Source organism: Temnothorax curvispinosus, unplaced genomic scaffold (assembly GCF_003070985.1).
Source record: "Temnothorax curvispinosus isolate PA1 unplaced genomic scaffold, ASM307098v1 QBEX01008784.1, whole genome shotgun sequence".
NCBI classification, from domain to species: domain Eukaryota; kingdom Metazoa; phylum Arthropoda; class Insecta; order Hymenoptera; family Formicidae; genus Temnothorax; species Temnothorax curvispinosus.
This window is the reverse complement of record NW_020218564.1, coordinates 1058296-1083537: the sequence shown is the minus strand read 5'-3', so window position 1 is coordinate 1083537 and position 25242 is coordinate 1058296. Positions and strand designations below refer to the sequence as shown.

Here is a 25242-nt window from a genome sequence, read left to right as displayed (position 1 = left end):
GGTTGCATAAATTTCGTTACATAAAAGGACACATCTTGTAGACTTGTAATCTCACATGACGTACGTATGCATGAACCGATTTTTTGTCCTTAATCGAAATGTGCAAGCAATTCTCGCGTTGAAAATAAAATTTTCCAGAACTCCAGAACCGTTTATCGCACCGAAATTTTAAATTGATAATCGTAAGACCAAGTGAAAGTTAAATTAGTTGCTATAAAATGAAGTAATATAAATGAATAATATTACTGGGGATAATTTTCCACCAAAGTAAAGAAAAATCTTGGTATCGTCCGACCTCAAGTAAATTAATCAATATAGAGAAATGATTAAAAAAACTCGATTAAATTACATTGTAATTTTTTAATCGTTATGAGAAAGTTGCCCCTGGCGCAATATAATCCTGTTTTTATTCGCGTTAGTGGTAATCTGTTGCAAAAAGGCTATTATGTGTTATGTTATTACGTTATGAATCTGATTATGTAAGGGTCGGGTGTAGGAAGAGAGCGAGAGGGCGAGAGAAAGAGAGAGAAAGAGAGAGAGAGAGAGAGAGAGGGGGGAGAGTAACCACAACTCGAATAATTACTTCATTCATGGTATTCAATGAAAGTTTCTCAAGACTAATTGGCATATGCGGCACACAATGCTAATTGGAGATTGGTTGAAAATTACGCGTCTTATAGACCTACGCCGAATCCTTCAGCCAAATCCTCGGTTTCCTCTGATGTGATGACAAATTTAATGTATAAAAAGCGTTACAAAAGTAGTGCTGTCGTATAGCTGTCTAGGTCTAGACTGACTCTAAACCAAAAGTGGACAGAATTCGTGAATTGTATAATCCTCTTTTATGATATAAAATGAATAAAATGTGAGTAAAATGTTATGTGTATACATAAACATCACACAAATATGTATGTACGTGTAAAATTTAATTTAGATGTTACGTTGTGTCTATTACATACATATAATAAATAAACTTTTAGAAGAATTAAAATAAGCTTAAAAAATTACTAATTTAAGACATTTTTCTCATGAACGTCACATATGTTAGTTGTTATTTTGTTAATGTAAAAGAAAGAAAACACTCGTTTACGCTAACTTGAAACCTCCGAGACTTTTGTTACGTGTGCTAATATACATATATATAACAGATACTAAAACCAATGTCACACGCATCGGCAGGGAGATATACTGAGCGTTACGTAACAAAGCGGCGTGTTTTAATAACTGGCTTTTATAATAAAGCAACGACCCGAGTATCCAATTAACGACAAAGCATTGTTTCGTTATTGCGACTTAGAGCCGTGCAGAAGAGAACTTTGATGGCGACCGACGAAATCTATTAACGAGAGTTTGCACGCAAACACAAAAGTTTTACGTTAAAAATGCAATATTATGCAATAGGACGGATTTTATGTAAGTCACAAAAATATATGAATGCTCGGTTAACTTATACATATCATTATATAACAATAAATTTTACGAGAAGTATTAGAACGATAAATATATCATAAACATGTTTCTAATAAATTATTAATATTATCAAATATTATTTAATACACCAATTGTTATGAATTATTTTAAAACAAAACGCATAACTTAAGTATATATGTTTATCTCATTCTTATAATTATAAATAGGTAAATTATATAAATACATGGTCGGTTCTATTATGTTTGCGTTTTGTTACGTGTTGTTTTAATTAATCCATATTACGCATAATTGTGCAGGTAACACATGCTATTTCTGAAACATAAACACCCTTTATGTAATTTCACGTCATCGCTATTGAAAGCTCTCGAATCAAGAAGATTTGAGACGTATATAAACAATACGTACATTACGTTATTATACTATTACATCGACATAACGTAATAGCCACAAGGGCTATTTGTGGCTTTATTTGTGAAAATCGTGAAATACGTTTTATGCATATCGATGTAATAATTTTCCAATTTTCAAAATAATTGCCGACAATTAGAGCGCTGCAACAACTGTAAATTATTGCATATTTATATATTAACAAGTCTTTTGAGATTACTTTTGCTTGAGGCACAGTGAGATAAATGATAAATCATACTAAGATAAAGTCATCATAGTAACACCTCACATAGAGGATAAATCATATGTAATATAATTTTTTAAATTACTATAACATTATACAGTATTTTATGTTTATAATTGTAGTTTTGTTATTTAAAATTAAGTAATAAATTTTTATAAATAAAATTTTAAAATAATTTCTAGATTGTTTCCAAATAATTCTAAAATTGCAAAAAATTTCTGTTAAAAACAATTACCACCGACAAGAAATCAGATCTATTTCAATTGTTGCTTTTTGCGATTTCTCGTAGCTAATTACTGTACGTAAGCTACAATTATCAATATTATAAATATAATGAATAAACAAAAGTACATTATATATTATATCGTTTTGATTTGCCATCTAGTTGGTTAATTAATTAACGGCAGGATAAGGGGAGGATAGCCTTAGAATCAATCGCTATTTTTCGAAAGAGATAAAGCAACGGACCGGCTGAGAAAGAAAGTGACAGTCGAGCTTTATGCCGTAAGCCGTAAAGCCCATTTACACATTCGCAATTGGCATTGCGTAATCAGTCGAGTTTTTGTCATTGCGCCCTATGCGCAGTTATGCAAGTTGCCGACAATAATATTGGTCTTTGTTACGTGAATGCCAGCAGACGTCATCGTCAAGCATAATCACATACCTTTTCGTATAACTCGTATACTTATGCGGGATAGTGACAGTGAGAGATGACTTGCGAGAGATACCGGCGGGAGAGATGAGTAATCGTGATCGTACAATTTACAAAACATGCACGCGCAATCGACAAGACATCGTCGTTCTATTCTTTCTATCACTTTTTCTGTTCCGTGCCATTGGAACACAAATACTTAAATTATATATAAATCGAAATGTGACATGTGAATTTGCGGCAAGCTCCTTTAATAATTTTAATAATATTTAATAATTCATCCTACACAAAATTCTACGACGTATTTTTTCATACAACTATTATTGTTAACGTCATATATTAAACTATTGTAATTCTCGAAATAACATTTGTGGAATAGATTTAAAAGTAATTCATCACGATATATAGCTACTGTAATATATATAGATGTAAACGTATAATATAGAGTATGTGTGAATACACATTTGATTAATGTACGTTATAAACAAATGTCCTTTTCCTCATTTATAAATTTGTATCGAACATTAACAGTTGCATTAACTTTTGTATCATGATATGACGAATTTATCGGAGGGAGGGGGGGAAGTTTATGAAGAATTAGAATATAAATCTATAAATTTTAGTCACGTTGCATTCGCATGCCATACATATAAACTGCAATATCGAGAGATCATATAATTTTGTGACAATAAATTATTATTTTAGATTATATTTGATAAATTTTTGAATTTTTTTTTCAGAAAATTACTACTATACTTCTTCAGTACTTATTGACGTTTTAAATATTTAGATAATCTACTTTATGTTGAAAAATAAAAGAAAAATACCGTATAAAATATCAAATTAAAAAAAGATACACACACACACACACGCGCGCGCGCGCTCAGGCATACGTAGAGAGAGGGAGGGGGAGGGGGAATTCTTACCGCGATACTTTTTTTATGCTATATTTGCATTATGTATTATACATTTATATGTATATTAGTATATATTTTTATCGTCAAACATTTCATTTTTACTATTTTACTAGTAGTGTATTATTAACAGAGCTATATAATAGTGGACAAACGTGCTTTGTCGCGTTATCGAATCTATCGTAAAGGCGATGGTATTAGCGGGAGCGGGAAGAAAGTGTCTTGTAATTAGTTTATATATACCGCGCCTCACGTTTCTGTCCACGTGAATTAAGATATCAAGCTTATGAGATTCTCGGCGGGGGGGGGGGGTAATATTATATCTTGCAGAGTATTATAGCTGTACGTCTTTTCGTCGATATAACGTTAGAATTATCTGTTTATTCCGATTTCTACGCGTACAATTATAGTAATTTTTGTGATACAAATAGATCAGAATATAATTAAAACTTCTTGTTGATCCATTTAATTATACGCATACATATGCTTAGATACATATATTATACATAGATAGAGAACGTATAATCAATGCGGGTGTTTTTGGTTGGGAATCAAATAATCGGCATTGCAGAGACAGAATGAGAGGAAGAGAATGCAGCTCTCCCAAAATACTAAATTAAAATTATATTCTTGAATATCGGTTACGGGACCACCGTCATCTGATCGCTACAATTGTATCCGTGTATAATCGGAATCATCTAGCGATGAAATATTCAAAACTGCAATGCGCGACCGCATGAGATGTAATTATAGTGAATAATCGATAATATTACCAGAAGAGAGAATCGATCGACGATTTACGAGGCACATGGCGAAAAGAGATAGTTTATGTTTAATGTTTAATTAATATAATAAAATTAAGATAGAAAATATTAAATATTGCGCACTCTTTAATTTGTTTAAAAATATATAATATCTAAATAAAAGATATTTTGTTCAGACAAAAATATTTAAATTAATTTAAAAAAAAACGTCTCACGCATGTATCTCTCTCGTGTAAACTTGCTAAAATCGAATAGAAATATGTCAGATTTATTTGTCAAAATCAAGTTGATTTTCGCTGACAATGTATTTTATATATTGACAAGTTTAAATGTAATCGCGAAAGATCGGACATATATATCTCGATCACTACGATGTCACGTGTTAATTATCGCTAATCGCTACCGTCCTTTTTTAAATTGTCGACGCAGAGTCTTCGATTCGAAGACTAAACCAAGACTTTTATCGGTGGCGGTGTCTCGTTTCCATTACCGCTGTGCAGCTCGATGCACATTGCAGCTTCCTACAACCCCCTCGCGATATCCTCGGTCGCGGTCGCACACGTACTCTCACGTGGACGGCGGGGCATGCGCGTGTTCCCGCGTTCAGCTGCGAGGGTATAAAAGATCGCGGGTCGAGCGCATCGGGCTCAGTTTAATCTCGTGAGAGCAAAACGTAAATTGAGAGCAAATCGTCCTGACGAGGAGAAGAAACGATCGAGCGATCGATTGATCGGAAAAAAAAGATAAATACAGCGGAGTAATAAATATAGTCTGGGGTTGCCAAAAGACCCAAAAGTATCGCGGAGTAACAGGTGGCCATTTCCGTGTATGAAAGTTGGACAGACAACTGGGATCCACTTTCGGTCCACGCGCGGCAAGTACGCGCGCGGCGCAACGGCAGCACCCGCTACATAAATCCGCGTGGATATATACATCTAGAATCTACATACGTCCACAATATCCGAAAGGACGAATCTATGCAACGGTTCACGTAATAGACACGTAATAGTGTTACCCGGCCGCCACGGTATCCATCTTCGTTCTTTGGATATCTCGTTGCGTTACCGTTGTAGAACCGTGTGATTTCAAGTGTCACGAGTTCAAATGTCAAATGATATGGAGGAGTCCACGCAGCTGACCGTGGATGATTTGAACAATCACCGACAGCATCATCATCGATATCATCATCATCATCATCATCATCATCACCATCATCACCATCATCATCATCATCGAGGTAGAACGCCGGTGATGGGTGAGATTGGTGACGACGAGTGCAGCACTGACAGTGGCTGCAGCAGCGGTGGCAGTACCGGAAGCGGAGAACATCTGTCGCGGCGCGGCAGCGGTGAACGATTGTGCAGATCCAGCAGGTCTCCGAGAACACATTGCTATCCGGAGCGGCTGCGAGGACGACCGACGCGATCGCAAGAGCGGCTTAGCACTAGCGTGCAAAGATCGTCGGAGCGCACCTGGAGCCCTCCCAAGGACGTCAGGAGTCTACCTCGTGGTGGTGTTTCGCCCTTGTCGTACTCCTCCAGTCCTTCGGATGCGCATAGCAGCAGCGACAGCGACTCTCTCAAGAGGTCCTCCACCGCGGAAACTCTACGACGGGCCTTTCAGAATCTCAAGATCACCTCATCCAAATGGGATAGCAACAAGGAGAAGAAGCACGCGAAGAAGAGCCCGAAGAGGATCTTGCGTAGTCCGGTGCCCTACATATATGTCCGAGGACCATCCGGTCTACCCACTCAAAGGATTCCCCGAAATTCCGCTTTTCAACAGCAAATGATACAACCCTCCTCCTGCCAGGATCCGATCGATCTCTATCGATAGACATCTACACGACACCTCGTAAATGGGCGAATTTAATGGGCGGAGTGAGTTTTATCACCAATTTCGATCGCTGCGCAGGACCAAGATACTAGGACTGAAGAAACTAAAAAGTTAAGGATAAAATCGAAAAGGCATGCACGATCGAACGTCGTCTTTTGATCGTCGTGCTCGCGATATAACTACGAACATAACTCGTTACGTCCCGTCACGTCGTCGTTGTTGTGACGTCTTTGCCAGATAAAAAATTACAAATTCCAAAGGGAATCACGCGATATCCGTAATTTCTGGGCTCTTCCTGCATTCCTTCCCCCTTTTTCTCACGTTCCTCCGTTTCCTCGTCGTTCATTCGACCGCGATTACATTTCACGTGCCACTTACTCACTATACCGTAATATATCGGCGTAACTTCTCGAGTCGAAGCAGGCGAATGCCTACTTCCCTTTTAAGTAGTATAAGTCAAGCGTATAACGCCGACTCAACGCGAGTTATTAGGCTCGGCGATGAGCTCAGCGAGACGAGCGATGAGAAAAGAAATGAAAAAACAATTAACATAAAGAGAGATTACGTTAAACTACCGTATCTCTTGATATATACGCCACGATCGTAATGGTTGCATATACGATCTTCGATACTGGATAATATGCAAAAATTATTTGCATATTATTGAATTACGAAAGTGAACGACAAAAGGACGTACGGTCGATCTTGTTGATTATTTTCTGAATTATTAATCTTGAATTGAGATATCCAATGTATATCAAGAGAATAAGATAAACTTTCGTGTATTCAGGATTGTCTGCACAATAGTTTCTAATACTTTTGCAACACCGATTTTATTAAAGACTTTGCCGCAGAGTGTTTAAAGCCAAAAAACTCTCTCTCTCTCTCTCTCTCTCTCGTCACGATATGTGTTGTGTACCTACATGTAGAACTATAATACAGCCACTCAACTCTCAATTAGATATTTTTCTCTGACTATCTGACTAATGTTCTCTGATTATAAGCGTACGCGAGATGTTTAGAATGTACGAACGTGCAGACTGATAGATTTAATGTACAATATTAATGTGTATTATAATTCATATTGTCACTCATCAGTTATGCAAGATTTTATTAAACACATCATTATCTCTATATTGTAATTTCCACTAACAAGAATTTAATTATTTAATAGAAATTACTCTCTTTAATGAGAGGCGAGAAATTACGATGTGTAATAATAATAATAATAATAATAATAACAATAACAATAATAATTTCGCAAAAAGGTTAAATTAAACTACTCGATATGCTGGAAAATGCAATTTTCGAATGCATTCAAACGACGCATACATGCCTCCATGAAGGTATCAAAGTAACTTTATAGCGAGGGCTACGAATACATCTGATTGTGAGAGAAAAAGTCGAACAAACGATAAATTAATATAATTATTTCTCGTTTATACTTATGCTGTTCCTTCATTCATCATTGTTGATCATAATGAAAATGATATACTTTTATCATACTTTTCATCGGCACTATAAAGAGTCGCGATTTCTTAATCGCGCGATAAAAGTCAATTATATACGTATATCTATATCGGCGCGTAAAATTTATAGTATATCTCAAAATTATTTTAGATCCAAAATAAGGATATTGTTCTTAATAACTTGTACTATGATAATTGTATTATTATAATTGTGAATTATTATGTATAAGAAAAGCAAATCACTCGTGTAAGAATATTGTTTATATCAGCGAACCATCTCGGTTGCGCGAAAGAAAAAGTCTTTTATTTGTATATATAGTAATACTAAAAATCAAGTATTCAAAAATCAGTATTATTTAAGTACAAGATATGTAAATACATTATAAGAATTGGGATCGACGGATATTGTTGAAAAATAATAAGCGATACATATCACTATTGATGCTTTCCAAACACTCGTAGCTTTTAAGATATTAATGAGCAAGATTGACTTGAGTTAAAATAAAAAAGAACAAAGTGCGCGTTTAAGTTTTTTTAGAAGATCCGAAATATTATTAAATCTATTAAAAAATTCCTATCGCTTATCTCTTAAATAATTATATCTATTTTTTTTAATATTTTTGTATAATATTACTATACTTTATTCACATAAATTTACAATTTATTATTTAGATTACTTTAATCTCAGGTCTAACTAAAGTTGTATGACCCTAGATCTATTTGCTTTTAAATCTATCGAAAACTTATATCAAAGTTACAATGTCAAACAAATAAACTCATTAATACCAGTTACGATTGTTTCTTTCCGCGTTGATCGTTACGTAAACGGCGAAAAGCTTAATCAGGTTAATTGGCAGTACGTAATCGCACGACATGTAATTATTATTGTTTATGGAAGAAAAAACGTACAACAAGTGTACGTTGAGGGAATCCTTCACAACTGGCAAAGACTGATTAATCACAAAAAGTCGAAAAATGTAATATAAAATATGGGGGGAAAAACGAACTAAAATGTGATTAGCAAAAATGTATGACTCATAAAATACAAAAGCGATTGGGACAAAAACACACACACACACACACATATCTTGAGAAACCTTCCTCAAACTCATTTATAAAGAATGTTTGTGCGATTCATCTCTAGTGCCTTGAAGGTACTCCTAAGCGTGTCTGCACGATTAGATGTTATCAATAAGCGAAAATGCGAGAGAACAAAATATACATGCGTAAATATGATTATGTAATCGCGCGGAATAATCGCCGTGTTGCAACAAGAAAGATGGGATGAAGATCCGTTACACTCAGGACTGAATGTTTTGTATTGTTTTATCTATATCGACCTTTACGTTTCAAATAAACGTTTTTCATTCTAAAATATTTTTTCCCTTTCTTCTACCTTCTACCAAATCGTAACGTAACATAAAACCATAAAAAATGTACGAACAATGATATCATTAGAAATAAATTGGCAGAATAGTAGTAGTAAAAATAATAATTCAAATGACAAATTTCGCAAACCAAACGGTACAGTTTTTATATTTGGAGAAACGATGCTTGGAATCATACATTTTGTTCACGTTATTTATACTATATTTTATAACAGCATAAAGCTTCGTAGAATCCAAGAAAATCTAAATGCATGAACATTATTTCTCGCACGATTTCAATATCATTTTCATTAGAATAATTCGCGACCGGTTCTTTATATTCGTATCCTAGACAGAGGATCGTCTTAAGAACACGTGGTACACGTTAAAAGCAGAAGTCAATCGAAGCTTGCCAAGCACGCCTGGTCAATTTCTGAAAATTGCGGTATAAGTAAAGCCGACTTCAGACTAACAATAAGCAAACGAGCGCAAACAAATACTCTTTTCAACGAGTACGAACGGCGAGACGCCGCGGCGCATCGCGTCGCGTCGACGAAACGTATGCATCAACCCGTATGCATTAGCGACCGTAATGGTACTGAAAATCTCGTTTAACATACCATTTACTAGACACGACCGAAATTTTCACGTCGGATAATTTGGCGTAATTGCAGGTCAATAGCGGCCGTAATCACCGTCGAGACAATAAGTCTATAAAATAATTTGTTTTAGAACTAATCTTTCTTTTGTAGTCAGTTTTATATCCGAGATCCCGTTTTCAAGAAAATTAGTTTGAAAAAATTTGGAAAAATTTATAATTTTGAAAATAATCTACGTTTCTAGTTACAAAAGTAATATGTATAATCATATATCATTTTTAAAATATATTAAGCTGAGTTTTATCTTTCTTAATTATCTAATGAATTAAATCTTACATATTTTTATATAATCTAGAATTATATAAATATAGGAAAATGAGAAGAGAAAGGGAGAGAGGCATCACGCATAATAATCTATGGTTATATAAATAATCTTATAATATCCGATAATTTTTTAAGTTTATTTCAGCTTGACCATCTTGATTTCAACTTTGCCAAGTCAAAATTATCCGATGTCCGACATTCCATTAATAATTGTCTTTTTTAGACAATATCTGTACATTTTATATAAATTTTTCTAGACATTTCATAACTCGTTAATTCGAAAGTGGTCAACTGTAACTGTTGTTTGAGCCTCGAGGCGCGTGATAATGCGCGTCGCGATCGTATGATATTCACGCGGAATGAGATCCAAAATTGACCGCGACAAAGAATCGAAGGCTACAGGATTAAGCCCCGACCGAGTTTGTTCCGCATTGCGCGGCGGCAGGAACTGGAAACTGCAAACTGGGACGTATTGTCAGTGGCCTTCTCAATGACGTGAATGACGTCACTACGCCGAGCCGCGCCGCGCGCGCCGATGAGAAAACTGGGCCAAAGACATTGCGTAGGGCATAGGACGTAGGACGTAGGGCGTAGAGCGTAGGGGGATGGGGAAGAGAAAGCGAAGGATCACGGGCAGTCCAACATCCACGTTAAAAGCTGCGTCTATCTCGAGACAAAACTACTTATTTGCGTTTCGTGTGACCGTTTCACATCCTCCGCGAGAGACCAACTAACAATAAGTACTCGTCAGCTTCGAAGGGGTGATAGAAGGTTTCCATGAATTTGGAATATCTCGATTCCCCATATAGTTTGAGATACTTTTGAAAGAATTTTAAATTTTCGTAGTAAGTATATACCTACCCTGGCATAAGTTACTATTGAAGTTGGATTTTTTCGCTCAGCATTTTCTCAGCTCATTTGTAGAATTGTAGAATAATAACGGTAATAACACGTTTAATCGATTTCAAATTAAAACTATCAGTCCTGTAATCTTCATGAGACGGTAGAAAAAAGAGCACTAGCGAATTATTATAATCCTCTCTAAAGTGAAATTTATTTTATTTTAAAATCGATCTTTTTAAAAAGAAATTTATGTCGACGTTATAAGATGTCAACGGTAAACGTTTTATAATATATATGAAAACAGTAAAGATACCAAGGCATTGCAGAGTGCGGAAAGTGGCTATTTAATTAAACGTGAGGGATTAACCCTTTTTGGAATAAATGATAATCGGAATAATTCAAAATTGATGGAAGGATGTTTATATAACGTTAAAGAAAAGAGCTATTTTTTATAAATGGCAAAGAGAATAGGCAGACAATGATATGACAGAGACAGAGAGAAATGAACGAGAGGAAGAAAATAAGCTAGCGAATCATTGAATGAACTATGACATTTCACGGAGGTGGATACCGATCTACTTTGTTCAAGACTCGTGAATGGGGCTCCTGCGCATCCTGACGTCACACAGGAGTGCAAGCTCCTGCAACTAGGTCAGGCTTTAGTTCTGTCATGGCCATGGATAAAAACACATACCGCGCGTAAAACACTGCAATGCGCGTACGTACCTACATACCTACCTACCTACCTATCCTCTTTCTCTCCTCCGCGAAAGATATTTCCCAAATGTTGCCCAATGTGTGTGTAGCGCGTTAAGATACGCGTTGGATACAGAGACTAAAGGAACGAGCGCGCCAACAAATACGAATAAATACGTTGCTATATACTTATATATGTATGTACCTATAAGCAGTATAAGCTATAATACAATATACCTACATATGTATATTCGCGACGCGACACGACCGACGTCACGGCAAGGACATCGAGCTCAATACAAGTCGAATCGATGGTATCGAAAACTATGGGGGAAGGGAGGGACAGAAGCAAAGCAGATCCGCCGGGTCGCGTCTCGCGTCCCCCATTCACTTGATTCACCCGATTCACCCCGTCTCGTCCGTGCCTCTGTTTAGGCTACAAGCTACAGGCTGCAAGCTGCAAGCTGCAGCGCCTGCAGCCATCTAGCCAGCCAGCCAACCAGTCGCGTCTCGCGTCTGGTCGCTCGTGGTCAAAACGAACGCTGCGTGGTTGAAGCTGGGAGCTGGGAGTTCATCGACCTTCTTTTCATCCCGACGCGATGTCCCGATGTTCCGCGATGATGACGCGATCGTTACGTCACGTCGTCATAACGACGAGCCAGTCCTCTCTCGACCACGCACGCCCGACGGGAAACTGGAACTTTGACCTGCAATCGGGTCGACAAACGGATGACCCTGGATGACCCTAATATGGCACCCCTTCTCTTCCGCTCTTCTCCTTCCGCCTCGCGCCTCGGAGAAACGTAAAATCACCTCACCCCTTTTCGTGCGCTCTATATCGTATTATATTTTGAATGCAGGGAAAATTTCTTAATGTTCAGATTCATATATATCAATCTCTCTGATCCAGATTCTACGTATCGATGCACTAGTACACATGTATGGTAGCGTGTCAATCTGCTCTCTCATGTTAATTTTCCGATGAAATGTCATACGTGACGTGTCCTTCCACCCCTTAAGCGTTCTCTACATAATTAAGATAGACAAATTTCTTATAAAAATCCAAATAGATATAGATTTCAAACACAATTTTCGAGAAACATTTTTTTCAACAACGTCTTGTAACAATCAATGGTAAGTATGCATTTTGCAATAAATTTGACAATGAACAATTTTAGTATGCCATTGAATAATACATTTACGAGGCAAACGGCTTGTAGATTTATACAAGTTACACGAAATACTCGATAGATTTATTCGGATCTGTCTAACTCCATCTTACGTGAGAGCCATTTCAAAGGATTTTTTAAAATAATACACAATGATGTACGTGCCTTTAACGTGGAACAACGCGTTCGTTTGCACGTCATTGATGATACCTTCGAGATACGTATGCATTGTACGTGTATATTTAAGAGAACATTGCGTCAACCCACATACTTTCCGAGCTCTATATCCACCTCTTCTAAGCTAGCAGGACCAAATCGACAGAATCAAACCGGACCTATCAGAATATTTAGTACCCACTTTGTACTATTTTGTATCCCGTGCCAGTTCGGAGAAAATCGTGGCGCTGCTACCTTAGCATTAAGCTAGAAAGACCACAAGAAAATAAAGAAAAAAAGAAAATTAAATACAGAAATTTGAAGGACTGAATTTGTACTACGTTGTACCATCATCTCTTCTGCTTCAAACAGCTCCTAATAGAACTGTCCTAATATTAGTCTCAAGAGTAAAGTACTCTTTCTCATCAGCAGAATTAATTGCTACTTGCAGACTCGAGGAGACTTGGACAGCAGCTGATTCTATGAAACTGTGGCTACACGATGTAGAATCAGAAGGTGACGAAGAAGACTACGAGACTGATTGTCAAAGTAGTCAGTAAGAGCGAATAAAGAGTAAGTATTCGAAAGCAAATGCCATGCAGAATGGCCGAGATGTAGTATCCGAAATAAGAATATCGATAAGCGGCGGCGAGCGGAGCATAAAGAAAGTCGAGTCCGAACAGCGAGCGAGTTACGACTTACGACGTGCGTCTGTCGATGCGATTATCAATCTCTGCTGTACAACACATTATAATATTAAATATATTATTCAAATCCTACATTTTTGTAATTTATGTAAATAAAAGTGGTCAGCCACTTCCCTCCCCTCCTCATACTACGTGTCAAAATACAAAATATATGTGAAAATATATCTATAATTTTAAATTAAAGTCCATTAATACTTTGCACACAATTATTGATACAATTATTATCCTAATTACGTATTAAAAGTAAATCATTAAATAAAAAGCTGATAATATGTAAATAATTTAATTTAATACAAATTTCAAATAAAAAAATTTTAATAAACCGGAACCGAAATGACTGTAATTTGCGCAATATCGATAGTTTTGTTAGCTAGAAAACTGAAACAGAAACCGAAATCTTTATTAAGTATTTTAATGGACCGAAACCGGAACCGAACCGATATTTTACTGGCTGCATGGATTGGTGGAAAATTTAAACCATGAGCACTAAATATAAACAAAAAGGTATATTTCCGAGCGTTTACTAACAATAGCTACACGTAGTTGTCCAAAAAAGTTCGCACGAGAAGTTTAGGCGAATGTTACCGATTCAAAGCTACTGAATTTCGGCAGTTCTTATTGTATATTTCAACTACAGTACTCTTAGATTTTTTGGTCTCACCTCAGATATCAAGTGAGATATACAGAATGAATGACGTGAGATCCAAAAGGAACGATACGTAAAATTATGATTAATACGACATAAAATATGTATCATCTTAGACTATATTATGCATTTTAATATAACAGATATAAAAACTATCAACTTTTAAATATTTCTACATAAAAAAATTATTCTGCTTCGTGATAAAATACCTATTTACTGAATCCACGTCATTTTGTTTTGTTTTATTTATTGATACAAAGCCAAGAGCTATTAGATGGATAAACTATAAAAGATAAGGATAAAATTTTAATTATCGTTCCTTTTGGATCCATCACCATCACCCTATTATAAAAAAAATCACTCACCGACCGATGCGCAACGGGCGGAGTTAGTCAGCCACGTCGCTCCGATGATTCTGTAACACAAAAATGAAAGATTCATATTAAATAGACGCTCAAAATAATCAATGTTTCAAAAAATAATTTTTACACTCTTTTACGTCGTCTTTTAATTAGATTTACTAATATATAATTTATCTACTTATTTCCTGAGAAAAACCTTTATGAGAATAAACTTTTATAAAATTTTAGATAAACGTTCGGTTTCTCAAATTATTTCTTGCTTATCCGAGATAAATCAACGCGAATAAATAGAAAAGAACTATTAATTTTAAAAATAAGAACGAACGCTTACCCCAAGGTTGCTCCGTCGGGGCCCGATGCCTTTGCCAGGCCTCCTCCTCCTCTCCACGATTCGCCAGGTCCTTCTCCGTTGGCCGGTTGGCGCACTCCGCACTCACTCACGAACGTTCACGAAAATCGATTATAAGATCGCGTAGCTTATGATCGCGCGATATTTTCGACACTTTGCACGACACTCCCGGCATTAATCTCGCGGCGAGTACTTGATTACACGGCGACGGAAAAATTACGGCGAAAAAGCTGTACGATCCGCTCGACGCCGCGCCCGTGCCGCGATCCGCGATGTCCCGCAGGTAGACGAACATGGCGGAATTTCGTAAATCGCACGGCCAACTTGACTCGCCAAAAGCAACCGTGGCGTCGCGTCCAATCGACCGATATCGTCGCTTATGATCGCGCGATCTCCGCAATATTTTCAACACTTCGCACGACACTCCCGGCATTAATCTCGCGACGCGACACGTACCTACTTAGTTACACGGCAACGGAAAAATTACGACTGATTACGACGAAGAAGCTGCGCTCTGCACTGATGTGAATAATGGAGCGCGGGAGCGGGACGCGGGCGCCGCGCCGCGGCTAACGGCTTCTCGTCACACTATTTGGTAGGGACGAAGTGGGGGCTACAGGTAACTAGGCACGGTGCGCGCTCGGTATGCGTGACGTCAGCACGCCTCGATACCACTCCTCTACCCCCACTACTCGTGTTTACCGCGGCGCGCACGACCGCGCTTTGACGCGCGGTTGGGAAAAGCGAAATCAACCGTCCAAAAGAACGTAATAGAAAGTCACTATTATCGAATGCGACATATACCTCGGCATCCGTATCTAATTCCGCGAAGCACATGTATTAAATAAACATTCGACATATATGATATTAGGGCGCGTCGCGCTGGACGGACCAATGAACATCTTATGTAAATCAATATGGCGACTTTATGCTGGATGCTCATTGGTCTTATGCTAAGCTATGCATTTTGTGTGTGATTGCCTTGATTTCGGGTTCTTTATCCGTTCCGAAAACGACGGAAATTCTATTCTGAAGCTGCGCGACACAACGCAAGACGCGAGTCAAGTTGACGGTTGAGAAAAGTGAGACCGCGTATCCGAATGAATGTATAATCGAATGCGATTTATACCTCGGATGTCGGAACGTGACCGATGGTCCAATGAGAAAAATTCGTTATCGAAAAAGAAATTCTCTCATTGGGCCATCCGACATAGGCGACATACGACTGATTGTATTAGAACCGGCCTTAAATGATCACACTTTTCTGTAATTTGAATAATCGGAAATCGGACCTGGCGATTCGTACTTATATTACTCTGCGATGTGCGATCCGCGAGCAACGACATCAGAAATCAGAACGGGCCGCGGGCGCCGTGGTAACATGAGCAGTGGGGATAGAGAGGGGTAGGCTTTATGCGATACGCATACCCGGCCCCGGCACCCGGCATACCGAACTAACCGACCGTATTCACCTTACCCCCACTCTATCCCCACTGCTCATGTTTACCGCGGCGCCCGTGACCTGTTCTGACGTCAGACAGTCAGACGTGTCGTTACTCCCGCGCCCCTCGCACATTTTTTCGGATCGGATAAGTAATCAGTTTCGCTTTTCTCAACCGTCAACTTGACTCGCGTCTCGCGTTGTGTCGCGCAGCTTCAGAATAAAGTTTTCATCGTTTTCGGAACGGATAAAGGCCGCGTAATCGCGTTCAATTCTCGCGACAGTTGCTCCTGGCCCTGGCGAGTGAAGTTGGCTGTGCGCGGCGTCATGGGCGTCAAACGGATCGTATAGTTTCGTTCGTAGTTTCTCCGACCGCGACCGCGACGTAATTCTTCCGTCGCCGCGTCGCGAGATTAATACCGGGAGTGCCGTGCCTTTAGTATCGCCGGTCGCGCGATCATAAGAGACGATATCGTCGATTTTCGCTCGTGAGTGAGTGCGACAATGGACCAACGGAGGAGGATCGATAAGAGGAGAACGGGGCCTGGGGGAGGCATCGGGCGACGGCGGAGCAACCGTGGGGTGAGTAGTATTGTTGTGCATTCATTATTTCGCTGTCCTGCCAGTCCTCTGTGACGGATGGCAGATTTCGCCACGTTCTCAAGCGCGACTTCGTCCATTACAATCATACTCATTAACTCGTACGATACCGTTTAACTCCGGCGCAATTTCGGATCGGAGTTCGATCCAGCTCCGGCATATGCAAAAAGAGACATCGCATCTCTCTTATTCGCACGGTCGTATAATATTACTTGCACTCATTAATTATGCCGTGCGAACGAGTTAATGCGGAAATATGAAATCGCTGGCGCGATAATTATTTACTTCAAGTATTGATTATTATTTTAGACACGGCTTTAATGTAAAAATATTTTCTATGTTACAGATCGACGCAGGGGATCAACAACTTACAACTCCGCCGTTGCGCATCGGCCGGTGAGTTATTTTTTTAGCAGAAGGAATGAATATATTAAGTTTATTTGTCTGGTACAAATGAGTAAAAATTCAGTCCTTCAAATATCTGTATTTAATTTTCTTTTTTTCTTGTGGTCTTTCTAGCTTAATGCTAAGGTAGCACCGCCACGATTTTCTCCGAAATGGCACGGGATACAAAATTGTTATTAGTGCTACAACGTAGTACAAAATGAGGACTAAATATTCTGATAGGTCCGGTTTGATTCTGCCGATTTGGTCCTGCTAGCTTAGAAGAGGTTCTATATCCTGCAGGCGTATGATCGAGCACACAAAAGAATAGGCCGTTGTAATTTTCTAATATTTCGCTCATCAAGTCTTACAATTAGATTAGAAATAAAATTTTATTTTATTTATTGTTAGGCGTTATCGAAGAAATATATTTTTTCGTCTTTGAAGTATTTTTTAAATAATTTCGGGCGTTTCTGAGACAGCCTTTATGAAACGGCGTGTACACGCCGTATGTATAAATTTAAAAATTCTTTCCTCGAGTTTTCAATGTAGATTTCGATTTTCAATTTGTCTTGACAAAACGATCTTTCTTATATGTTAAGTATGTAAGGTATATATATGCCATGTATAAGTAAATCGTACAATGGAGAATAAGGAGTGGAATGTGAGGGGTGGCGGTGGAATCGAGTAAGAAACACTCATACACACGTGCTTTTAAGCGGCTTTATTGATTCTGGATCTAATGAAATGCGAGGGCAGAGTTATTCGAACGAATGAGTTAAGGGGATAAAGAGAACGAACCGCGGAGAAACAAATCCGCGGTTGAAAAAATCTTTTGGAAAAGATTTCGTGGATGTTGATCGGTCAATTTGTGGATCCATGTGTGTGTCCATGGAACGTGGTCCTTAATCTCCGATGCCTGGTCCTCCTGGTGGATATTTAGACGATTAGGCCACGTAGGCTGCATAACTCTTATACGCGTACGGTAAGGCCGGGATTGCTGAATACGCGCTGTAAGTCGGTAGGCTGTACGCGCTGTAAGCTAACGGCGCGGAAACGATGGGAGCACTGTAGGATGTCACAAGCGGGGCGCCGATGATCGCGCCGGGTGCTGGTGCTGGTGCTGGTGCGGGTGCGGGTGCGGGTGCGGGCTCTGGGGCGGGCGCAGCCGCGGCAAATGCCAAAACGGCAAACAAGCACAACTGTAACAATGAGTCAATGAGTCATATTTATTTAACGTAATAATATTATACTGTTATCATTATATTGTTGCAGATGATAGTATATACGATAATGCAAATGATAATTATCTAATATTATAGTCGTATAGTGATAGAGCCAAATTCTGTGTGTTACGCGACACGGTATATAACAATTCGATATCGTTTTACAGCGGAAATGACTGCAATCTAACGATGAGATGGCGAGAGATACACCTTACCCTTCTTATTCAACTTTTAATATACATTTTATTTCAGAATTGTTTTAAATTTATTAACTTGGGAATAAATTAGGTGTTTCATCGGGCATTTATGACTGATAACTGACATGCTTTAGAATGGCGCATCTCTCAACGATACGTAGAGTCCTTTCGCGCGATGCGTCTCTCTCTCTCTCTCTCTCTCTCTCTCTCTCTCTCTCTCTCTGACAATGAGCGACGGAAATGAATCTGCAATAGTTTTGCGAAACTGGCGAGTGTATGCAGAATTACCCGTAAAGAGACTCGCGTACGCTTTTTGATCCAGCGATGGATCGAAAAGGACATGACGAATGACGAGACACGAACGCGGAAATATTATACGAGTCGATATTATATACAGTACGCGCGGAACTAAATTATACGTATATAATATATACGTGATATACATGCGAGAAAAATAGACGTCACCGAGCTTGATCTCCTCGATAGAGAAATAGACACGGTAAAAAATATAAAAGGATAAATCTCAATTAACTTACCAGTTTGAACATCTTGGAGCTCGTATATGTCTGGCTAGCAGTCAGTACGATAATACTCCAAAATACGACGTCCGACCTCTTATATAGGAGCAAGAAATCCCTCATTCCCTCGACCGTGAATCTCCTTACCTCTACTTCTACTTCTACCTCCCTTCTCAGTTCTCCGGCTCCGGCTCCGACTCCGGTTCCGGCTCCAGCTCCAGCTCCGACCTCTCTTTTGCGCTTTCTTAGCGCACCTTCGAAGAAGGCGTCGCCTTGTCTCAAGCGGAAAACGAACGTGCGCTAAGCCGCGCGATTTCCTCTTTTTCCATTTCTTTCTTTAGTAGTTGGCGGTTGCTGCCAACCAATGGAGCTTTGTTGCGCGATCGTACATTAATATGGGGTAGAGGCGGGCGTGATGATTCTTCAAGGTCACCCATGACGGCCCATGACGGCCAGGCGTGGTCAGACTACTCTCCTTTTCTGCCTCCATGGGATTGGATGCCAATAGGAGTATATGTACTGTGTAGTGTGTACATATATTTATGTACTCCACAAGAGCTTCTCGACAAATAAAATAAACCTGTTATGTATATATCGCAAAATGCTATTTAACTCATCTATAATATCATCTATAGGTGATATAATTATCGGGTAATATCAATTTTGCGAATAAATTTTTAATTTTATAATATTGCATTCTCTTTCTCTCTCTCTCTCTCTTTCTATTAGAATTACGGATTAGTAATTTACTTGTAATAAAAGTTTAATAAATGTTTATATAATAATCTAGTAATAAAGATTTGTCCTGATTGTTTATGTAAAGCAGTTTTAAAGACTCTATTGTGACAAATATCACGTACAGAAGTTTCGAATCTTACAATTGGAAATCATCACGTAATGCCTTGTTTTGATGTATGCCTAATTCTACTTATTTATAATAAATGTTTCTTAAACATTTGTTTAATAACTCGTTCGAAAAAATTGCAAATAACGGATTATCGCAGATGATCGATGATTAATTATTATTATCATTAGCATTGACGGATCATGATTTATATCTAACAAGCTTGTCAAGATATCGATACTTTATTTCTCAAGTAACGCTGATATTAATTAACTGCATTTAGCTTTTATCATGATGCGTTAAATTAATTAGTGTATTTATACACTCACGCCTACATGTCGATTTGATCAGTTTAGAAAAGCAGCCTCACTTGCTTTGAACTTTCGGCAACATTCCCCGTAATTATAGGTAAATGTTCCCCGAACCACACCGTGGATAAACTAATATAATTAACAACTGCACATTCACCTCTCTGTAACCTGTAACACCTCTTTACCAACTGTAACATCTCACAGATTAATTTATGTACTTGCGCTCTGTTATTTATTCTTCGATCCTGCCATTCCTGCCGCGACCAGTGCGTTGTCAATGCGTGAAATGCAAGATTACATTACAAGTAAAGGCGCGTTGTCCAATTGACAGATGTACTTTGCATCCTTGCATAATGACAAATAAGAATGGAACTGCCGCATTTCTCGCGAGTCGAGAGTCGAGGGAAAAAGAATCGAAATGACTGTTTACCCTCATTGTTAGTCTTTTAATGTCACGAGTAGGTGTCGATTTACTTTCGACTAAAGAAGTTTTATCGGCCCGTTTTATGCTCGCATGGGGCTGCCTAGCAAAACGAGCAAAACGAGATTTTTGTTTCCACGTTTCGATTTCCTCTAGCGAGAGTTAAACTGCTTCCTTCCATTACGTCAAAGGCGACGTTTAACGCACGTAGAGATGCATACAGAAAAAAACATATCTGATGTTTCGCGCGTTTCTTTTTCGTTTTCGTCTATATTTTCGTTCACCTTTTCGTTTTCCATGATGAATATCTGAAAAGTAAGCCAAAGAAAGCAAAAAGCGAACTCGTACGTGCATCCAAATTAACACAAATTATTAAGAAAGTAAATATAACGCGTATAAAGTAATTTATTATAAAAAATTAATATTTTTACAAAGCTGTCATTAGCACTATCATATGTCGGATTAATTTGTACATAAAGCAACCAATTGCCATTAAAGGTTTCAAATCAAAGAGATGAGGATCAATTAAAAGCGACAACTATTAGGTGGAAAAGATCGTATTTATTTCTTCATATTGTTGACATGTTATTTTTAATTGGGATTTAATCAGGTTAACCGAAGGCAGCGCGCTGTTTAACATATTGTTATTGATGGTATCGAGAGAAAGAGAGAGACAGAGAGAGAGAGAGAGAGAGAGAGAGATCGGTCCATATAATTTCGAGCGGACAAGCGTAGCACCGATTAAGGCGGTGTGGCGCGGCGTGCGGCGTTCCGCACGCGGACAGACCGACAGAGGACTCGACGAACTTGAACTTGAAAAAAAATATGCGGGCGTCACCTTGAAGTTCTCTCCGTTGGTTGATGAGATCCGGTTGACTAAGCGAGAAGAAGGGAGACTAAGTACCAAAACAGGACTGACCGTATTGAGAAAATTATACTAGCAGAGGCCACGCGACGATCTCGGGCGAACGAGTTTCGCTCTCCCTCTCTCTCCTCTCTCTCTCTCTCTCTCTCTCTCTCATTTGCTTTTATTTCCTTGATTACCTGCTTGACATAAACTGCCTAGGGCACTCTTTTCTGTTAAGCGAATTAAACTCGTATCACGTATATTATTCGAGTGCTCGCTTTCCTTCATTTTAAGCGAAGGAAGATTTCTAGAGAGATATATATAAGATACGCGTTCGCCGTTCACGTTTGTGTGTGTTTACACCAAAAACGTCTGACGTGCTTGTATAAATATTATTATATAATAATATTTAAATATATGATAAAAGCTAATGATAATGTTATTAAAGTATATCACAATGACTGAATTAAAAATAAAGTTTATTCTTACGATTAAATAAGAAAGCTTTATCTGACCGTAGCGAGTAGCGAGAAGAGAGGAAATCTTTTCAGAAATATGTAAATCGTAAATCAACAAAGTAGATGCAGATTATGAGGATAAGAATACCATAAAAGTTGAGATGGAAAAATTGGATTTATTGAAACCAGGATATATTACAAAAGCTTGACATCACTTGAGATTAAGTTCGAATCCAATTGCAGAATCGAGTCGAAATAGAGTCGAGTTCGGTTTTCAATGAATTATACAAATTACAATTTACAATTACAGTAGGACAGGTGCGGAATAGGCAGCGTACGCAGCAGGTGCAATGGCATGAGTGCCGTAAGCTGCCAGGGGCGTCGCAGCGTAGTGAGCGTAGGCGATCGGACTGATCGGAGCCGCGGCGAGCGGAGCCGCGGCGAGCGTGTTGTAATTCCTGGCGACCACTTGGCTGCTACTGGCCGTCACGATCGGAGCTGGCAGTGCTGACAGAGCTGGCACTGCCGCGATTGCCGCCGGTGCCGCCAAAACTGCTCCCGGCGTAGGTGCGGGTGCAGCGCAAACGATAGTCAAAAGAACGGAGAGAATACACTAAAAAATGTAACAATCGTTTATTAGCGAATATCAAATATCACGACGCGATATGGTTCATAGAAAAAAGAAGAAAGAGAGAAACGCATTAATATATGTTTACACGCGTTTATCAGTAGCACACGTACAAAAAAATGGTGAATAAAAACAGTACTTAGGTAAGAAGCAGAAAACAGTCGCGCTTCTCTAACAGATTTTATGTGCGCGCCTTACCTTTTGTAAAGAATGTGAAACGATGATAAATGATAATTGATCACGATTAGGAATGAATAATATTCTTATTAAAAACTATATTATACTGAACGGAGGAATGAAATAATTTTAAAGGCGCTCAGCGCGTAGAAGCGTTTAGTTCCTTGGTAGAAACTTACCAGCTTGAACATGTTGAACGGTTTAGTATCGAGAGTGCTATACTCGAAGCGAGGAAAGAAAGGGTTCTGCTTTTCGAGTGAAAAAGCAAAAGCCTTTATAGCGCTTTGTTCGACCCCCATCTGGCACTTCGTCAAGGCCGTCGGTACCTCCACCTCCTGGTTAACGAGCACCGCGTCTCAACCGCGCCTCTTTCTCTCATTCTCTCTTGGCACGACTCTCTCTCGACGAGCACGACGAGCATCGTCAAGTGGCTTTCCTTTCGATGCCGCGCGCCGATGTTTTCGTCACAACAATTCAACTGCAGATTCGCAACAATTCAACGACCTTGGATTAATAGCCAGCGAAACAGTGACGAGTGTGATAATCTGATAATTGCAATGTGATATCTACTAGCATTGTCCGCAAATGCCTTAATTTCTAAAAAAAAAAAAAACACGCAATGTCATTCATTCGTTATCTCTTTATTACCTTCCTTCCTTTCTTCCTTTTACGGGCCTCATGCATCTCGCGATTCGCGACTCGCGATAGTCGCGATAGCTTTACATCTGTCATTTTTCTTTTGAGCGTTCCATCTTTCCCTATACTTGTACCCGCCCAAAGACGCGCGAGTTGAAGTTGAAACTATATTCGGTTTCTCGATCATACCCGGGAATTGAGAAACGCGGCGCTCCAAGGCCTCCAAGGATTCAGAGTTGACCATCTAACGTCTAACGCGAGGTCTTGCGCGCCGAGGACTCACGCGAGAGGGCAAGATCGCAAGATTCAAGCGAATCGACGCGACGCGACGGAACGGAATAACATGTACGAATCCAAGGATCTATGGGACTTGTACGCTCGACGACTGCTAATTTCATCTAACGTATTATACGAATAGAGCTATTCGCTAATCGTTAGCCATCAGCCGTAAGCCGATCTGGACGCTGGACGCGTTCCACGTAATCATTTTCCCTGTCGCGCAACCTTGCCATACATTGTATTCGACCACGTACCTAGGCAGCAGGGAGGATTACGTAACGCGACCCACGCCATTCTCGTTTACATAATTCCGATTGAGTAGATATCTCGGATACAAAGACAAGCGACCTGTGGGATTCAGCCTATCGTTCTATCAAGGCTGTCGCGTATACATGGTTTCGGATTTGGATAGAAAAGACGAACCTAGAGCTCTTTTTGTCTTTTCGCAACCTCACTTGAAGCTATATTATCAAATTCATTTTTTATCTTGAGAAATTTGCCGGTACGTTACATCTCCTATATTACAATATTATCGCCATATCGTCCTATACATAATGATTATGTTTGTTCCCTTCCCTCCCCCTTTCTATAACTTATATTTTTTTACTTACATCCAATCTAATATTGTACTCGTATATCTTGGAGAAAATAAGCATTTTATTTCATTATCCTTAGTTAAACTTAAATACGTTTAAATCTAATAAATTAGTTAGTTCGATTAGGGGGTTTCGGGGGCCGGGGGTGAGTTAATTATAATCCCGAAATATTCCCGATTCGGATCGCGCCCAAAGCCCAAAATCGTCATTGCAATACTGGTCGCGATTTTAGCGTGACGTTCTGGGTCGCACACCGATAATCTAGAATTCTAGATACCTGACGATTTACGTAACGTAACGCTTCTTCGGCAAGTGGATCACGTACCCGAGGAAAGTGCGTCAGAATTAAGACATGACCGCGAGGCGGTCGACATCGGACACCGAAACGAAAGTGATTGTTATCGAACGATCGAATGTCGAAGAAATATCGTTAGATAGGAGGAATCGCCTCGCCTCGCCTCGCGTTGGATTCTCCGGATTCTCGAGTACCAGGACCAGGTTCTCGCGTTCTTGCGCAAGATGCAACCTGCGACGATCAACCTGCACGAACGGGACAAGAAAGAAATGCGTGCATCGAAAGCCTTCAGCCTGATTACTTGAGCGAACGGCGGCGGCGGCGGCGACGGCGGCTGCACGAGTTGGAAACTCGAATCTCGCCGAACCACATCGCAATCTCGCAACCTTGGAAGATACCTATATCCTGCTTCTGATCGCGCATCACGACGACGATGGACGATGACACGGCAAAAACAAATCCCAGCGAT

General features: G+C 39.2%; 3 protein-coding genes across 3 annotated transcripts; 1 reads left to right on the top strand and 2 right to left on the bottom strand.

Moving 5' to 3' along the window:
* Positions 1-4575: 4575 nt before the first annotated feature.
* Positions 4576-8237, top strand: LOC112458280 (lateral signaling target protein 2 homolog). The gene has a single exon (XM_025021847.1). The coding sequence runs from the start codon at positions 5497-5499 to the stop codon at positions 6226-6228; it is 732 nt and encodes a 243-aa protein (XP_024877615.1). The 5' UTR covers positions 4576-5496; the 3' UTR covers positions 6229-8237.
* A 9803-nt stretch (positions 8238-18040) lies between these two features.
* Positions 18041-19893, bottom strand: LOC112458277 (neuropeptide-like 3). Its single transcript, XM_025021845.1, has 2 exons — positions 19300-19893; positions 18041-18542 (listed from the first exon to the last, which is right to left on the bottom strand). Exons 1-2 carry the CDS (start codon positions 19402-19404, stop codon positions 18288-18290), a joined length of 360 nt encoding a protein of 119 aa, XP_024877613.1. The 5' UTR covers positions 19405-19893; the 3' UTR covers positions 18041-18287.
* Positions 19894-22286: 2393 nt separating this feature from the next.
* Positions 22287-23867, bottom strand: LOC112458263. Its single transcript, XM_025021807.1, has 2 exons — positions 23147-23867; positions 22287-22775 (listed from the first exon to the last, which is right to left on the bottom strand). The coding sequence occupies exons 1-2, from the start codon at positions 23264-23266 to the stop codon at positions 22467-22469; spliced, it is 429 nt and encodes a 142-aa protein (XP_024877575.1). The 5' UTR covers positions 23267-23867; the 3' UTR covers positions 22287-22466.
* Between the last annotated feature and the right edge of the window lie 1375 nt (positions 23868-25242).